At 47.0% G+C, this 14981-nt stretch overlaps 7 protein-coding genes across 7 annotated transcripts; 5 read left to right on the top strand and 2 right to left on the bottom strand.

Annotated features, from left to right (window-relative positions):
* Positions 1–148: 148 nt before the first annotated feature.
* On the top strand, positions 149–1657 carry BKA67DRAFT_513517 (putative clathrin assembly protein AP47; the record flags this gene model as incomplete). Its single annotated transcript, XM_046097575.1, has 4 exons — positions 149–187; positions 248–376; positions 429–1523; positions 1577–1657. 4 exons carry the CDS (start codon positions 149–151, stop codon positions 1655–1657), a joined length of 1344 nt encoding a protein of 447 aa, XP_045962541.1.
* Positions 1658–1931: 274 nt separating this feature from the next.
* On the bottom strand, positions 1932–2438 carry BKA67DRAFT_533462 (uncharacterized protein; the record flags this gene model as incomplete). Its single annotated transcript, XM_046099707.1, has 1 exon — positions 1932–2438. One exon carries the CDS (start codon positions 2436–2438, stop codon positions 1932–1934), a length of 507 nt encoding a protein of 168 aa, XP_045962540.1.
* Positions 2439–4427: 1989 nt separating this feature from the next.
* BKA67DRAFT_591346 (heterokaryon incompatibility protein-domain-containing protein) lies at positions 4428–5777 on the top strand (the record flags this gene model as incomplete). The annotated part of the gene is made up of 4 exons (XM_046104703.1): positions 4428–4759; positions 4831–4912; positions 5000–5536; positions 5571–5777. 4 exons carry the CDS (start codon positions 4428–4430, stop codon positions 5775–5777), a joined length of 1158 nt encoding a protein of 385 aa, XP_045962539.1.
* A 630-nt stretch (positions 5778–6407) lies between these two features.
* BKA67DRAFT_533460 (uncharacterized protein) lies at positions 6408–7268 on the bottom strand (the record flags this gene model as incomplete). The annotated part of the gene is made up of 1 exon (XM_046099706.1): positions 6408–7268. The coding sequence occupies one exon, from the start codon at positions 7266–7268 to the stop codon at positions 6408–6410; it is 861 nt and encodes a 286-aa protein (XP_045962538.1).
* Positions 7269–8679: 1411 nt separating this feature from the next.
* On the top strand, positions 8680–9722 carry BKA67DRAFT_557648 (uncharacterized protein). Its single transcript, XM_046102277.1, has 2 exons — positions 8680–9349; positions 9444–9722. The coding sequence occupies exons 1-2, from the start codon at positions 8952–8954 to the stop codon at positions 9655–9657; spliced, it is 612 nt and encodes a 203-aa protein (XP_045962537.1). The 5' UTR covers positions 8680–8951; the 3' UTR covers positions 9658–9722.
* Positions 9723–9846: 124 nt separating this feature from the next.
* On the top strand, positions 9847–12306 carry BKA67DRAFT_689456 (heterokaryon incompatibility protein-domain-containing protein). Its single transcript, XM_046109097.1, has 2 exons — positions 9847–10919; positions 10996–12306. The coding sequence occupies exons 1-2, from the start codon at positions 9922–9924 to the stop codon at positions 12230–12232; spliced, it is 2235 nt and encodes a 744-aa protein (XP_045962536.1). The 5' UTR covers positions 9847–9921; the 3' UTR covers positions 12233–12306.
* A 1953-nt stretch (positions 12307–14259) lies between these two features.
* On the top strand, positions 14260–14946 carry BKA67DRAFT_656500 (uncharacterized protein; the record flags this gene model as incomplete). The annotated part of the gene is made up of 2 exons (XM_046106951.1): positions 14260–14478; positions 14557–14946. 2 exons carry the CDS (start codon positions 14260–14262, stop codon positions 14944–14946), a joined length of 609 nt encoding a protein of 202 aa, XP_045962535.1.
* Between the last annotated feature and the right edge of the window lie 35 nt (positions 14947–14981).

The following is a 14981-nucleotide window of genomic DNA, read 5'->3' as shown; positions in this document are numbered from 1 at the left end:
GATCAGGCATCCGAATTCCACCCATTGCTCTTTTGTAGACAACGGCGCATGAGCAATAATTCTTGAATCGCCCCGTCTGGCCCGAGTGCCGATCCATATCCGCTCCAACATCCTCTCCATCATCTTCCCCTGACAGCTATCTGGCAACATGGCCTCTGCCATCTTCTTCCTCGACCTGAAGGGCAAGGTATGATATGTGCTCAGCGTATACCACACAGCCCAGCGAGACTAACCCAGACTTCATCAGACCCTTCTTGCCCGGAACTACAGAGGTGACTTACCCATGTCAGCTGTAGAGAAGTTCCCTGTCCTTTTGAGCGAAGCAGAAGAGGAATCATCAGCAGTCCCACCATGTTTCTCACACGAGGGAATCAATGTAGGCATAACACCTCGAGCCTGGCTCATCCGCACCGCCTAACACACTCCAGTATCTTTACATCCGACACAACAACCTCTACCTCCTCGCGCTTACGAAACGAAACACGAATGCCGCCGAGATATTGCTATTCCTACACAAGATCGTCGAGGTCTTCACCGAATACTTCAAGGCGCTCGAGGAAGAATCAATCCGCGACAACTTTGTCGTCATCTACGAACTGCTGGACGAGATGATGGACTTTGGATATCCACAAACGACCGAATCCAAGATCCTCCAAGAGTATATCACACAGGAATCGCACAAGCTGGATGTACAGGCCAGGCCGCCAATCGCAGTCACCAACGCCGTGTCGTGGCGGTCAGAGGGTATCAGATATCGTAAGAACGAGGTCTTCCTCGATGTCGTTGAGAGCCTGAATCTACTCGTTGCCGCCAATGGCAACGTACTACGGTCCGAAATCCTGGGGGCCATCAAGATGAAGTGCTATCTGTCCGGAATGCCCGAACTCAGACTGGGCTTGAACGATAAGGTCATGTTCGAAACAACTGGAAGGACGACGAGGGGCAAGGCTATCGAAATGGAGGACGTCAAGTTTCATCAGTGTGTGCGGTTATCCCGGTTCGAGAACGACAGAACTATCTCCTTCATCCCTCCCGATGGCGAATTCGAACTCATGAGCTACCGATTGAACACCCAGGTCAAGCCTCTGATCTGGGTGGAATGTGTTGTGGAGAGCCACTCGGGATCCAGGATAGAGTACATGCTCAAGGCAAGAGCTCACTTCAAGAGGAGGAGTACCGCGAACAACGTCGAGATCATAGTTCCAGTGCCAGATGACGCCGACTCCCCCAGGTTCAGAACGAACATTGGAAGCGTCCACTATGCACCAGAGAAGAGCGCCATCGTCTGGAAGATCAAGCAATTCGGTGGCGCCAAGGAGTTTCTAATGCGCGCAGAGCTCGGTCTTCCTAGTGTGCGCGGCGACGATGAACATGGTGGCGGTATGACAGGTGGTTTTGGTGGCAGCATGGGAGGCGTCAATGCTGGCAAAGGCGCCAAGAGACCCATCCAGGTCAAGTTTGAGATTCCATACTTCACCACCAGTGGTATCCAGGTGCGATATCTGAAGATCACGGAGCCAAAGGTACGTTGCCGCCAATAGTCTCTTATGGTGACACTATACTGACAAATCCTCAGTTACAATATCCTTCGCTGCCGTGGGTACGATATATCACACAGTCAGGAGACATTGCGGTGAGGTTGCCAGATGTGGCTTAAGTAATGATAGTGGAGTAGGCGTACAAGCGGCACATCCAGGACTAGAGAAAAGCGAGCGATCTGGTTTTGGCGCTGCGCCTTATGAGAATAGAATTATGACTAAACTAATTCGTTCGACCTGTCATATATCGTGACTGGACTACAAGACGTTGAAACCCTTCCGGTACTCAACAGCGAACAAAGAGCCCTCAGGCTGTCCCGTAGCTCTCGCTGCAGCTCATGTCCCTAGAGCTAGAGGCAACTAGCTTATCGTTCGCCGATCATGTATTCAATATCAATCAATATACCAGGGGTTGTTTCTTTGTCTTGCGAAAGGCGAGGGTCTGTTTCGCACCAAGAGACATGTCGATGACCAACCGCCAGTGGAGGAACTTGCTTTGAAGGGTTGCGCTTTCCAGCTCCTTCTCCATATGGGTGTTGTTTCATTATGACAAGTCATAGTGACTGTCTCTTCTGGTGCTCGCATGCGTGCTTGCAGTCTCTGACGTGGTGTGCCAGTAGCGCCATCGTCTTCTGACTCTTTGGTTTGGTCAGGGTCGACGACCAGGCCGATCCTTGATTTCAGCAGTCGCGAATATCTCCTCGCCGCTCCTTCCACCTCTGTAACCTGGCCCGGGGGTGGGAGGCGTGGGCCAATACCAGTCTCTGGAAGTTGACATCTGCCACGATACATCGCATCGATCTTATGCTTTGATGCTCGTTGATATTGTCCCGAAACTCTGAAATGACACACACTGTTCTTTCTCATACGTGGGGTAATAGTGAGAAAGTCACATTCCATGAATGGGAACAAATCCACCCTTCCGGTGTTGTCCAAGCGCAATCCTGATGGCTATATTCCCCGAACGCCTAAGCGCGTTGATTTTATCTAACGAAAATGCTGGACATACGGAGATACTGAGCGTCTGCGTCCGTTCACGACAGCGTGTCAGGTTTTCTTTCCTGACGATAGCGACAGCAGTTTGAAAAGACTATGAGGGCCACGCGGATGGACTTCCCAAGACGGCCGCGTTTCATTCTTCACCACCGATTGGATATGGCTCGGCGATAGGTTTGACTTGGGATTGTGCATAGGTAGCTTTACGGCCATCTTCTCGAAGTCTCGATAACAAAATATGCTTGTGAAAAGTTAGGAAAAGACTGGCGCAGAATGAATGTCCTGGGGCCTCTGGAAGAGAACTTACCGCACCCGAAGACACGACCTACTATTTTCTTGGCAGGCTGCTCTACAGATATTCTAGTTTCAGAATACTTTCTTGAAATACAGGGAGAAATTATCAAGGGCTCTTGCGAATAAAAGTGTTTTGGATGGTCGGCTTCAGGCTTACCATCAAAACGTTATAACTTGTTAACTGTAATGCTGAGAGGCCCTAAAAGCGAACTATCAGCGAAGTGGCCAACCAATTCCCGTAGCTTTGACTCGCTTATGATCGCACTCGCAATGGCATTCGTCGAGATCTCCGACATTCTTCGAACCATTATACTTGCGCTTGGGCGTGGGAAAAAGTTCTGATGAGACTGCAGACATTCCGACTGTCAATGTTCATGATGAATATCATTGTGACTTCCAGGGCCGGTTCGAAGCGGTTGCCAATATTGCCTTGCGGAAACGTGCTGCTTAGTCGAAGAATAGAGTAACCGCACCTAATCACACAACTGAAGTTTGTAAGTTAGTCTGACATATATATGTCCAGCGAAAACACGTCCAAGGCCCTATGCCGACCACAGTATTTGTTCAAGCCTAGGTTATATATGTAATACTACACATGTTACTAGTACTGCCACCGACACCCGCTCCATTATAGTATTTTGATATGTTTAAAGAGCATCACAATTATTTCCTTCTCATCTTAATGTCTCATTCGGATCATTCCGTACTATAACAGTTCTGCTAGCTGATATTCCTCCTGTCCTTTTAATGATTTCTGCAGGTTAGCTGCTTTTTGCCAACGACGAACAGAATCTGAACGTGATCAACACGAAGCCTTTTCTGGCTAACAGCTTGCTCTCTGCCTGAGAAAATGATAATTGACTGATCATCAGACGTCCTGCTCAGCCTCCGGTATACCTTGCTCAGACCTCCACTGGCGTTAGTGCTGCTGCTCTGAGCCGCTGTAGGAGACAAGGAAGTTTCAAGCATAGTTATCCACAAACCAATGTGTCAGGCTTCACTTGGTGGTAATTGCTTTAGATAATGGTTATAATGTTATACATCCAAATAGGTGAATTCAACAGCTCGGATCCACATCATGAAGAAGTTGTTTGTCCGAGCGAATTACGACGCCCAGCTGATATTGAATCTATGGCCTTTGGAGTATCGCAGTCAGTGACTTAGGAATACATCACTTGACAGATCTTCCTTCTTGTCTGAAGCCAGAGGCGTGGAAACATCGGCTTTCGAGCTGGTTTTGAAAGAGTATCAAAAAGTAAGTCACACGATCACTCCATCCCATCGACCAAGGTTTCCAAACAGGCGCAAATCTGTCATTCACACACATGATGTACCCGACATGGCTCAAATATGGCGCCCCAAGCTTGTTTCATGGCTTCTCTAGCGAGAAACGACCAATGACTAACATTGCTAGCATAACATGCTCAGGCTCTTCCACGTTGAAGTTCTTGAGATTTTAAGAGACTTACGCTGTTATTCAATTTTAATCCTGAGATCTTCACATTTTCCTTGATTATCATTGAGTTCTAAACTAGCGTTCTTCGCTTCTCATATTGAATATTGTTTTATTCCACTCCCGTAATATTAAACATCACCACCATGCGTCACATTGACACCCAAACACTTCTCCTCCTCCAGCCTTGGGATGCCGCCGGTATGGACTATGCAATCCTATCGCACACCTGGGGCTGTGATGAGGTCACCTTCCAGGAATGGGAGCAGGTTCACCCCTCGGGCGCAATAAAGGGCCAATGTCCCCATTCAAACAAACCGGAGCACACGATCAAAATTCGTCAGAAGTCGGGCTATCTGAAGATTCTGGGTGCCTGTGATCAAGCTCGACGTGACGGGATTCGTTACCTTTGGTGTGATACCATTTGCATCAATAAAGAGAGCTCGGCTGAGCTAAGCGAGGCTATCAATTCCATGTTGTGAGTGTTGCCCCTTTTCAAAAGGCAGGTATATATTATAAGAAACAGTAAATTTAACATGTGCGTTGTAGCAAATGGTACAGTAACACCCTAATTTGCTATGCTTACTTGACCGATGTGGCACCTCCAATGTCCCAGCAGCGCTTCCGTCGGGTCTGGGGTGATAAAGCACCTGTTCCACAATGTCAAATCAGTCATGGTCTAGAATTTCGTCCAATGCGATACCTGTCGGATAACGAGGCTCGCGATATCAAACCGCGCTTCTTGAGTAGTCGTTGGTGGTCACGGGGATGGACCCTTCAGGAGCTTCTTGCCCCTCAGAACGTGGTGTTCTTTGCCAAGGACTGGTCGCCGCTTGCCCACAAGACCGAAATGGCTTTGTCGATCTCAAACTCAACCAATATACATAAGCTGGCATTGGAGAATCGCTCTACCATCCCAAGTTTTTCAGTAGCGCAGCGGATGTCGTGGGCCGCGGATAGAACGACTACTGTTCCTGAAGACATGGCATACTGTCTCCTTGGGATCTTTGATATCAGCATACCAATGTTGTACGGAGAAGGAAATAACGCTTTTAGAAAGCTGCAAGAAGAAATCATCAAACGATCTGATGATCAAAGTATATTCGCCTGGGCGTCCTACACCTGCGCGATTGACGCCTGGACAGGAGCGTTCGCAGAATCTCCATCGAGCTTCCGAGGCTGTGGGTCAGTTGTTTATGACGCCGAGGTTACAAAACTCCCCTTTTTGCAAACAAATCTCGGATTACGCTTAACCGTGCCACTTGTATCCACGCACTTTTTCTCGCAAGGTGGCCTGCGAACATACTTCATGGGCCTCAACTGTTCTTATGAACTACGTGGTAACAAAAGACAAAACAGTCTGGGGGAAGTTGCGAACGTTCGTCGCAGATTTCCTCTTTGGCTCCTTATTCGCAAGGGGAATGACACCTTATGGGAAAGATCTGGATCGCAAAAGTCATTGGTCTGCTTGCAACCGTCGTACATTGTACAAATAGGACCGGTCATAACTGACCTTCATCTTATCACAAAAGGTCGAGAAATGGAACACGAAAGGGTATGTGGCATTCAACCTGGGTATGGTACTTACGCACAGTCGGGAATCAGAGTTGTTGAGGGATTTGGCCATATGAGGACGGCCAGTCGAGCTTATCATGAAATATGGGCTCCTTCGAGATGCATCACTTTTCCGATATCTTCTCGTGGTCCCTCCAGAACTTCACATGAACTCGTGTCGGGTGGGACGTTCACTGTTCTCTTGAGTATTTCCTGGGATGAGTACTGCCAGCCTCGAACTCGCAACCACACGATATTTGAGGATACGGGCAGCGACGAACTAAAAACAAGCTTGTTACAATCTCTGGAAAATATAGCCACAACAGAGACAGTTTGTGAAAGTTCTCATCAAGACCTGCGCATAACTTATAAAAGCGCGGTAGCTGATCCTGGAGGCAAAACCCCGCTTGTGCTTATGGATGATGACTTTTTGTGGAATTGTAACGGCAAAGCAGAGGTGATTGTCGAAGTTATTTTCACGGAAAAGCCTTGTAAAGCTTCATGAGTCGCAAAATGAAGCCAAGCGCCGAGAACGTGGTTGCGTAAAAGCTTTACTGCTCTCGAAAAAGAATTTATTGGTATGTTTTCGTAATATCCAGCGCCTCAAGATATGAAATGTCATTCGCTTCTTCTTTGATTCGGTGCAAAAGTTTGAGCATCAGGCGCATTATAAAATGCGCCTTGTTGCCGAGGTTTGTGAGAAGAAAGGATACCTCGATCCCCTCTCCTGCATCCATCAAAGCCTCTTGCAGTGGCCAGTCGTGACTTGTTCCTCGTTGTTGTTGCCATATTTCCTGAACGTTAAGTTTGAGCACATCTGACGGGATGAACCATTCTGGCTCTAGATGACGCAAAGAACTTCTGCCATACTGAATAATGCATACTCGCTTATGTCTTTTGGAAAGAGATAGCAGCCAGTCGTCAAGAACAATTGGAATTTTTGAGGAATCAATGAACTCAGTCCGCCCAAATGCGAATGAGTCTGGGTGATTATAGTCATGGCTCTGGTGCACACCGCCTGTCTCGTCAATATGCCAATGGTAACATATGTCATTGCCGCCATATTCAGGAGACCATATAGCAAGACCAATATCTGTAACCCCGCCGTATCTGCTTTCTGCAATCTCAACTTCAACGGCTACATAGATGATGTCTTCCTTGGCAAACATTCGTTTTAGCTCAGCTAATTGGGCAACGACGCCAGTATCTTCGTTTTCTGTGGCTGTGTCGTGTGCTGCAACACCGAACGAAGGTATATATACATCTGCTTCGTTTTTGTAATTCTCGTGCGTCTGTGCAGATACTTTGCTGTCACCAAACCATTCTTGCCACAGATTGCGTAATGCGTCAATTGACTGTTCGATGTAATTCAAATGCGAGCGTGAAGGCAGGTTTCTGGCAGGTGACTCTGCGGCGCTGTTTAGTTGTAACATATCAAGCAACAATATTCAAAAAGACTAGTAAATGTGATTTGATGCTGTGCTCATGAAGAAGTGGTGAGATGATCGTCCGTTTGACAAATCAGCGTTATCAAACATGTTCCTTCACCAATAACTCATATAGAACAAAAGAGTAGTGGCAATGATTCAAATGTAATGTTCTGTGTTGTGTTGACCTCTTTGCCATTGTTATAGTATGCGTTATGGACTCGTACTGAAACAATGAACCGAAAGCGGCGTATTGTGTGAGCGTTATTGTTAAGCGCCACACCTGAGGCAAAAGCAAAGACCGATGCATTGTTTCGTCAAGAAGTCTTGGGACAGGAACGCTCTTAAGCGCCCGTGTAACTTACCTAACCTAAGCATCTTTGCGCATAGTGAAGATCCATATTTGACGAGGAGCATTGTACTCAATGGGATTGGCGTATGTTCGCCCAGGCTTGGAATGACGACATGATGGGGCCATCGTTTGAAACCCCTATAAAAGATTGAGTCTCTGAGATCGACGGAAAAGTGAGAGATGCAACGAGAAATCTGCATAGAGGTCATTGTTTCAATGTTACATTGCATGAGAAGTTTTGATATCTCTGAGCAGGGATGGATAGATTGATGTACTCTTTGGCAAATCCGTAGATCTTGACCCGCGGAGCTTTTTTCTCCTACTATATTGCTACTATTCTTAATGTATTTGGTTTTAGCCGCTTATTTGTTTAAAAAGTCGATTCAAGGGTCAGCTCCGTTTTAACGATTATAGAAATAGATAGATGACAGCCGATATTTAACGCAACTGGCAATCGTGTTCGCAATCAAAACTCTGCCGCCCCAAATTAAAATCTGCAGAATCAACATTTCACAGCGCTACAAGCATGACATCATTACTCACTCAACGACTTGCGCCAGTGCTCTCTATCGGTCATATTACTGCAACGATCTTGCCGGCCTGAGCACATCCCGCAGAACTTAAAGACTTACTAGGGGAATCCTGCCAAATGTTTCCTCGACCCTCTAAGTTATCAATATGATTTGAACAGCATAAGAGCTGTGCAACATACAATAGTGTTGGCTTCCTCGCTCGCGCTGTTTTTGTCGTTCTCATAGAGCTAAGTGGACACCTCGGTCAGCGGCGACCATGTAAATTTGTGGTTTACTGTGGCTATGGTGATCAGAATCCAGCAGTCTATCCGCGAGATTCGCTTACATTGATGGCTTATACCTGGCTAGTCTGACGAAGAATCAGCGATTTGAATGTGTTTCACGAATCACCATAAATGATCTCGGATGACAAATAATGCAACGTTTATTTGGCTGGCTATCAACGATTTGTCACATATAGGGGGTACTTCGTGTTGTAAGATGTTGAGTAGGTAATGTTTCATTGTGACGATGTGCACACAAAATTCAAGGTGTGACACTCGGCTTTTTATGGGATTTTGGCGACTGAGTATTGCTCTGTGTAACAACCTTTGAACGGAAGTAACAAGAGATCCGGGCCGACTCTTGTCTTCAGCCACAGTTCAGTTCTGCTATTCATGAGCCAATGGAGATATAAATATTATGTGCCTGTGGCCGCTTGAAAATAGTTCATATCATCACACGATCCTTTAGCAATCAAATTATCACAGTTGATATGCAATAGCGGCCATAATTCAACTATTCAATATCCAGGTCTCCGGAATCATGTGGGAGAACCAACTTTCTTGGCTTGTAGCCATGTTTCCGCCGGTACAAGCTATGATGCTGCCGAATGATGCCGTAAATGGACTCTGGATTGTTACTGGCGACGCTAATTGGAACTCGGAAGCGCCAATCCGTCTCGACCATACCTCCAAACCAGACCCAAAGTTGATTGAAAATGACCGGAGGGAGCGCACAGAGGCATCTACTTGGACTTGGCGCCGAACTATCTGTGCATCCAGTGGTGATCCTGCTCAACAATCTGGCTCCGGATTCAGGCCTGCTTGGCCATGGCGACGTATGGAGACTGTGAAACAGCAACCTGACGGCGAATTCAAGAATGTCGAATCGGTTGGCGATGACACCTTGACGGTGACAGATTCAGCACGCGATGGAGCAGGCTGTGGTCAAAATCTAATCAACGACGATGAACTACGACACGCTTTGCAGCAAATGGTTGACTACTGCGACCACACAGGTTTTGTCGAGGCTTACCAGAACGTTGCTTCGAAATGGGGGTCAACCGTCGTGTACATCTGTGCCCGTGGCCATATTGAAAGTTGTTATTCAGACGAGTTCGTGTCGGCCATTACGTATATTCACTATGCTTGCGCTCCTGAGACTGGATGGGTCTACAACAATTTTCTGTACCCCGACAGACCGGCGAGCAAGTGCGGAATGGATGTCACTGGTGCGGACTTCTGCTTAAGATAGGAGTCAGATTTCGCACAGGCGGTATGCAATGCTGCACCCGTAATTGAGAATGGTATGAGGAGGTTGGGTCTAGTAGACCAAGCCTTGGCGCCTAGGTTGAATTGCACAAATGCACTTTTGCGAGCACGTGACACTGGTCGATTTGGTATGTTTTGATGACTTGTAGACTTGTAGACTTGTAGGTGTCAAATTGCCTTGTACTCGTTAAGCCCCGCAAATAGGTCGTTTGGTAGCAGTCACAGCGCCCAACATTCTGAAGATGACGCTAGAAGCCGTGAGGGCCGCCGGTACGCTGGCTGAAGATGGACTTTGCTACAAATGCCAGGTCTTCCAGCTAAGCAAGGGTAGGTTCACGTCGTCACCCTTTGACGAGAAGCGGATGTACCAGCTCGGCTCATATGATGATGTAACGTCGCGCACATATTGTTCTCTCTGTCAATTCATTTCGCAAGCATTTCGCGATGGACCGGTACCTCCCGGTGCGGTGGAAGGAGCCCGTGTCCAAGGGTCGTGGAACCAAATCTCGGAGGGGTCACCCAATGCATGCTTGGCTATCTGGCTTATGCCGCGCAGCGAAGACAATGGTATTCCGTTCAACATTAGACTTGTTGGTGATGATGACACACAGATTGCCGGATCTGGGAGATTGATCAGTGATTCTGTAATCGATCCTTTGATGGTCACGGCCTGGATGTCCATCTGCCAGGCGCACCACGAGTGCGGCAATGTGGCGTCGCGTTTTCGACATCTTCGAACCCTTCCCCCAGGTTTCATGCTGATTGACGTTGTGGATCTGCGCCTCGTGGAGACAACTACGGTGAGCCGCTTCATTGCGTTGAGTTACGTTTGGGGTAACAGCGTAAAGTTCAAGACAGTATCGTCGAATGTCGAGGACTTGAAGCGGGAGAATGGGCTCGGTCATGTCTGGGATCAACTCAATCCCACCATAAGAGACGCCATAATATTCACACGCAAGTTGGGCGAGCGACATATCTGGATTGACAGTTTATGTATCCTCCAGGATAATGCAGAGAACTCACAAGCCAATATTGGTGCCATGGACACAATCTACCAACAGGCACACCTCGTCATCGCCGCCGCCGATGACAAGGCTGTGGAGGGAGGACTACATGGAGTGACCAAGACGCGGACTCCCGTCCAGCACCAAGTTGAAATACGCCAAGGCTTGAGAGTATTAGGCGTGTTCAATCATTCTACCTATATGGATCGCAGTATATACGAATCACGGGGCTGGACGTAAGTTGACAAGCATTTCTTTCTCCATGTGATTTGAGTACTTTCTGCGAGAATTAGCTTGCTGATAGATGATTAGATTTCAAGAGGAGCACCTGAGTACCAGGACCCTCATCTTTGTAAACAACCAAGTATATTTCTCTTGCATGTCGCACGTGTTCAACGAAGACGTCTACCCACCATCCAACTTCGGCGCCGACCACAGCCTCCTGTCCGCTCATATTTCCAAAAGATTTATTCGCGAAGGCGTGCAACCGACTATACTATATTTCAAGGCTGTTCAAGCATATACGACCCGAAAATTGACGTATCCTGAGTTAGACATGATGAATGCATTTAGAGGTGTCGGAAACGTCCTAAGTGACCAGCTCGCAACGAAATCGAGTTGTGGACTTCCGGAGGGCATCTTCGACCTTGCACTACTATGGCAACCTGTAGGCCCTTGCAAGCGAAGAAGGGGTTCTGGCCCTTCCTGGTCGTGGACGGGCTGGGATGGTTCAGTACACTGGATCGGTGATACACTCGCACTTGCCTCGTATGGCTACTCCGCGACAAAGGAGCAAGAGCAGACGCTAGTCATGGGTTGGCTGAAAGAACGCACGTGGATCAACTGGAAACGGTTGCCAACCAACAAAGGAAATAAAAATGTTCCATTGGCTGTGGACGACACGAAACATAGTCGCAATGAGAAAGTTGGGTGCGATTCAGCAGCAGTGAATGAGGAAAGCTGGTATGGACGAGATATCACCACTCGTGATCCTATAATTGCGTGCTATGCTTCACAACAGACTGTGCAGCCTCAAATAGCTACCCCGTACCATATTAGGCATTGGTCGCCATCCTCCGAGGGAGAGTTTCTTTGTTTCTGTACTCTCACTGCTAAATTTCGCATCCAGCCTTCCGGGCATTACCTCCGGTACGGATCTATCGATCCCGTATGGGAGCCTAATGGTCGAATGGTGTTTCTGCTGCTGAACCATCAATCGCAAACCTGTGGGTACGTATTATTACATTCTGACTGGAGGGAGCAATACTCGCCAGATAAGACTTACGACTTTTTGATGTTATCTGAGGCCAACTATTATTGCGATTGGGGTCGACCGCACGAAAATCATCCTTACAAGAGGTTTTATGGTATGGGACCGGACTGGGCTGAGTTCCATGTCATGATGGTTGAGTGGAAACAGCGGCAACCTGAAGGAAACAGAAATCAGTTAACTACTGCTGAGAGGGTTGGTATCGGACGAGTTCTGAAGGAGGCTGTCAAGGATGCCTGGGATGAGGGTCCTGTGTGGAAGGAAATTGTGCTTGGTTAAATTACTTCAAAGAGACGCCCAGGTCTGCATAGTCAATTGAGTCCGAATGCGAGTGATGTAACAACATCACATATGACTGAATTTGGTTGTGAACAAGTTCTGTACTAATTGTTCCGTGATGCCAAGCGTTATTTAACCATAATTTATACTGTCCAAGGCCGACGTCAAACTAGTCTAGCTTCCTTTCGGCTTCGGTCTAGGTATAGGTCTCAAAACTGTAAGTGGCTTTTTCTGCACCCGCTTAATCTGCTGAAATCTTTTGGCGGCGACCGCAGGCCGTCTTTTATGTGAGGGATTTTGCTGTGATACCTCAGTAATCTTGGGGCCATGTTTGCACTTTGTTGGTTTCTCTTCAATCTCAATACTTTTCGGCTTTGTGTTCATGGGCATGACGAGTTTTTGTGGCCCTTGAGCCTGCTTAGGGGTTCTTGGATGGTTGTGCCTGTCCATTTAGATACATTATACGCAGCCTTGCTCAAATTCGACTCGTTTGGCGTCTTTCCAATGCTCGTGCAGGCAATCCAGCCCTTCCGGTTCCTGCTTGGCTCCTATGACTTCATCTTCGCATTTCCGCTTACTGTTAATCGGCATAGCAGTGATGTTGATTTCGGTTCGAATGTTTACAAGAAATAGTATGTGAACTGCTTCGTAATTAAATTCAGATGAAGACTTTGTATTTTGCTCTGAATCTGTCTAGTCTTAGTCGCTATCTGGGGGATGAGGTGTGCATGACAGGTCACTATGTGGTACATGCAGTGAATATATGCTTCATCTAACAACAAGGACTCCTGCATCTAGATCGTGCTGCTATTTCCATAGTTCATTGTGGCACATGATACAGTTATGGTTCATTGAAACGCAATACGCGTTATTTCGATCCAAGGCACTTGAGAATGTTGTATTACCAAGGCTCAGGAAGATCTGAAACAAGGAGTTTTCTCCACTGATTACTTCAAAGACAAGGAGGTTCTAGGGTTTACTTTACTCTGAGATCAAGTTTCTTTGACTGACTTCTTTGAAATTATGATATTGCAGCTCTTACCTGTGATTCTAAAACCTCATCTAAAGAGGAAATGTAAAGAGGGCCCTGCAATCTGACAACCAAGGTATCTCACCAAAACCTCAAACGAAATTAAAATCGAGCTTCTCGACTTTGCATATTCCTTGGAAGGTCACAATCGTTAGGCCATCTTCGTTGCTTACGAGGTTTTCGCTTGCGGTTGTGCCATTGAGACCACCGTCATGCACGGTTGCCGTGAATATTTTCTCTACGAGAACATAACGGTAGTGTTCCAATGCCTCCGATGTGTCTACAAATCGACATCATTGGGGCACGAATCTCTATGTGTTCCAGCAAGCATGAGACGAGAATTCGGGAAGCACTTTTCTCAACTAGACTAGGTGAGAAGCGAGTCCATGATTTGCTTTGTCGTATAGTGCAGTCGTATCTTGAACGTGATGTTCGGAATGTGTTGAAATACACCGTGGCTCGTTTCTAAGCCGTAATTACTACTAGAGATGATATGGCAGCATCCTGCTAGACCATTTGATATCCCAAGCTAATGTCAGTTTCCTGGATTCTTGTATCGATGGTTTCCAACCTATATTACCATATAACGTAAGGAGAGGGTACATTGGTCACCTTGACCACAAAGAATTTGTTCCCATATGACTCTTTGATGATCAATGTGCCAAGAACAAGCACACAGGTCTTGTATATTTAATGAAACCTGCTCATATACACGAGGTTTGATCAAGTGTCTTCAACAAGCCATCATCCTGAGGACATCTGTGTAGTCGCCCCTGGTATATAAGAACTAGATGCCACTAACATCGTTAAGCCCAATCATTACCCCAATCAACACTTTCGATCATTACACCATCAATTTCAAGTACCAGAAACCCACCAGTCAATTTCACCAACCCAAATGTTTCATGAGCTATGTGAGGATATGCAGAAGGAGCGGGTAGACGAGATACTTGCGTCGGGCCTTGTGTTTTACCTCTGCGAGCATGCCACCTCCACGATGGATGGTTGCTTCGTCGACATCCATTCCTCGGTTTTCTCTACTGACAGTCTTCGACAGGTGCTCATGACGCACGCCAAGAAGCTCGAGAGACGCTGCGACTTGTGCTTTGTTGATGCGCACCTTACTTTCATGGAACAGCGGGTCACCTTCACTCTGGAAGGCCTCGAAGCGTCGAGACGAGATGACTTGCGCATCATTGACGAGAGATTTAATGTTGTAAGCCGCCGTAATAGTGACTACCAGACATGATTCGCGGATAGCCTGGCTGACCCATCTGATTTCTTCAAAGAGCAGGAACTTCTTGGTAACGTACCCGTCCTTGATGGTCTACTAGATATTATTTCGCAGGAGGTGGCTCTGATGAAGGCGGAAGCCCTAGGCCTGCTTCACGATTATCGCAAGGTGGAAGACTTCAAGAAGGCTCTTGTGCAACAGTCTGTATACATTCCCAAGAAAATCAACGATCCTTGGCAGATCATTGGATTGACTGCAAAGCCCACAGTTCTTAACCAGTGCACTGTGGACGCGATTAATCGCTTGAAAGATCGGATGTATCCTATATCGGAGAAAATCACTTTGGGCATCAAAGAACGAGAGGGGTATCTGAAGAAATGGGAAGGGATCAAGAACAGCCTTGTTGATATTTATGATCATCCCGATGATGATCTTATGTATAAAAACTGATAGGCGACGACAGCTAAGGTAAGTAAAAGCACCCA

This window comes from Truncatella angustata (assembly GCF_020726525.1).
Source record: "Truncatella angustata strain MPI-SDFR-AT-0073 chromosome Unknown BKA67scaffold_2, whole genome shotgun sequence".
Taxonomy (NCBI): Eukaryota; Fungi; Ascomycota; class Sordariomycetes; order Amphisphaeriales; family Sporocadaceae; genus Truncatella; species Truncatella angustata.
Note: the sequence above shows the minus strand (reverse complement) of the source record. Positions and strands in the feature narration are given on the sequence as shown.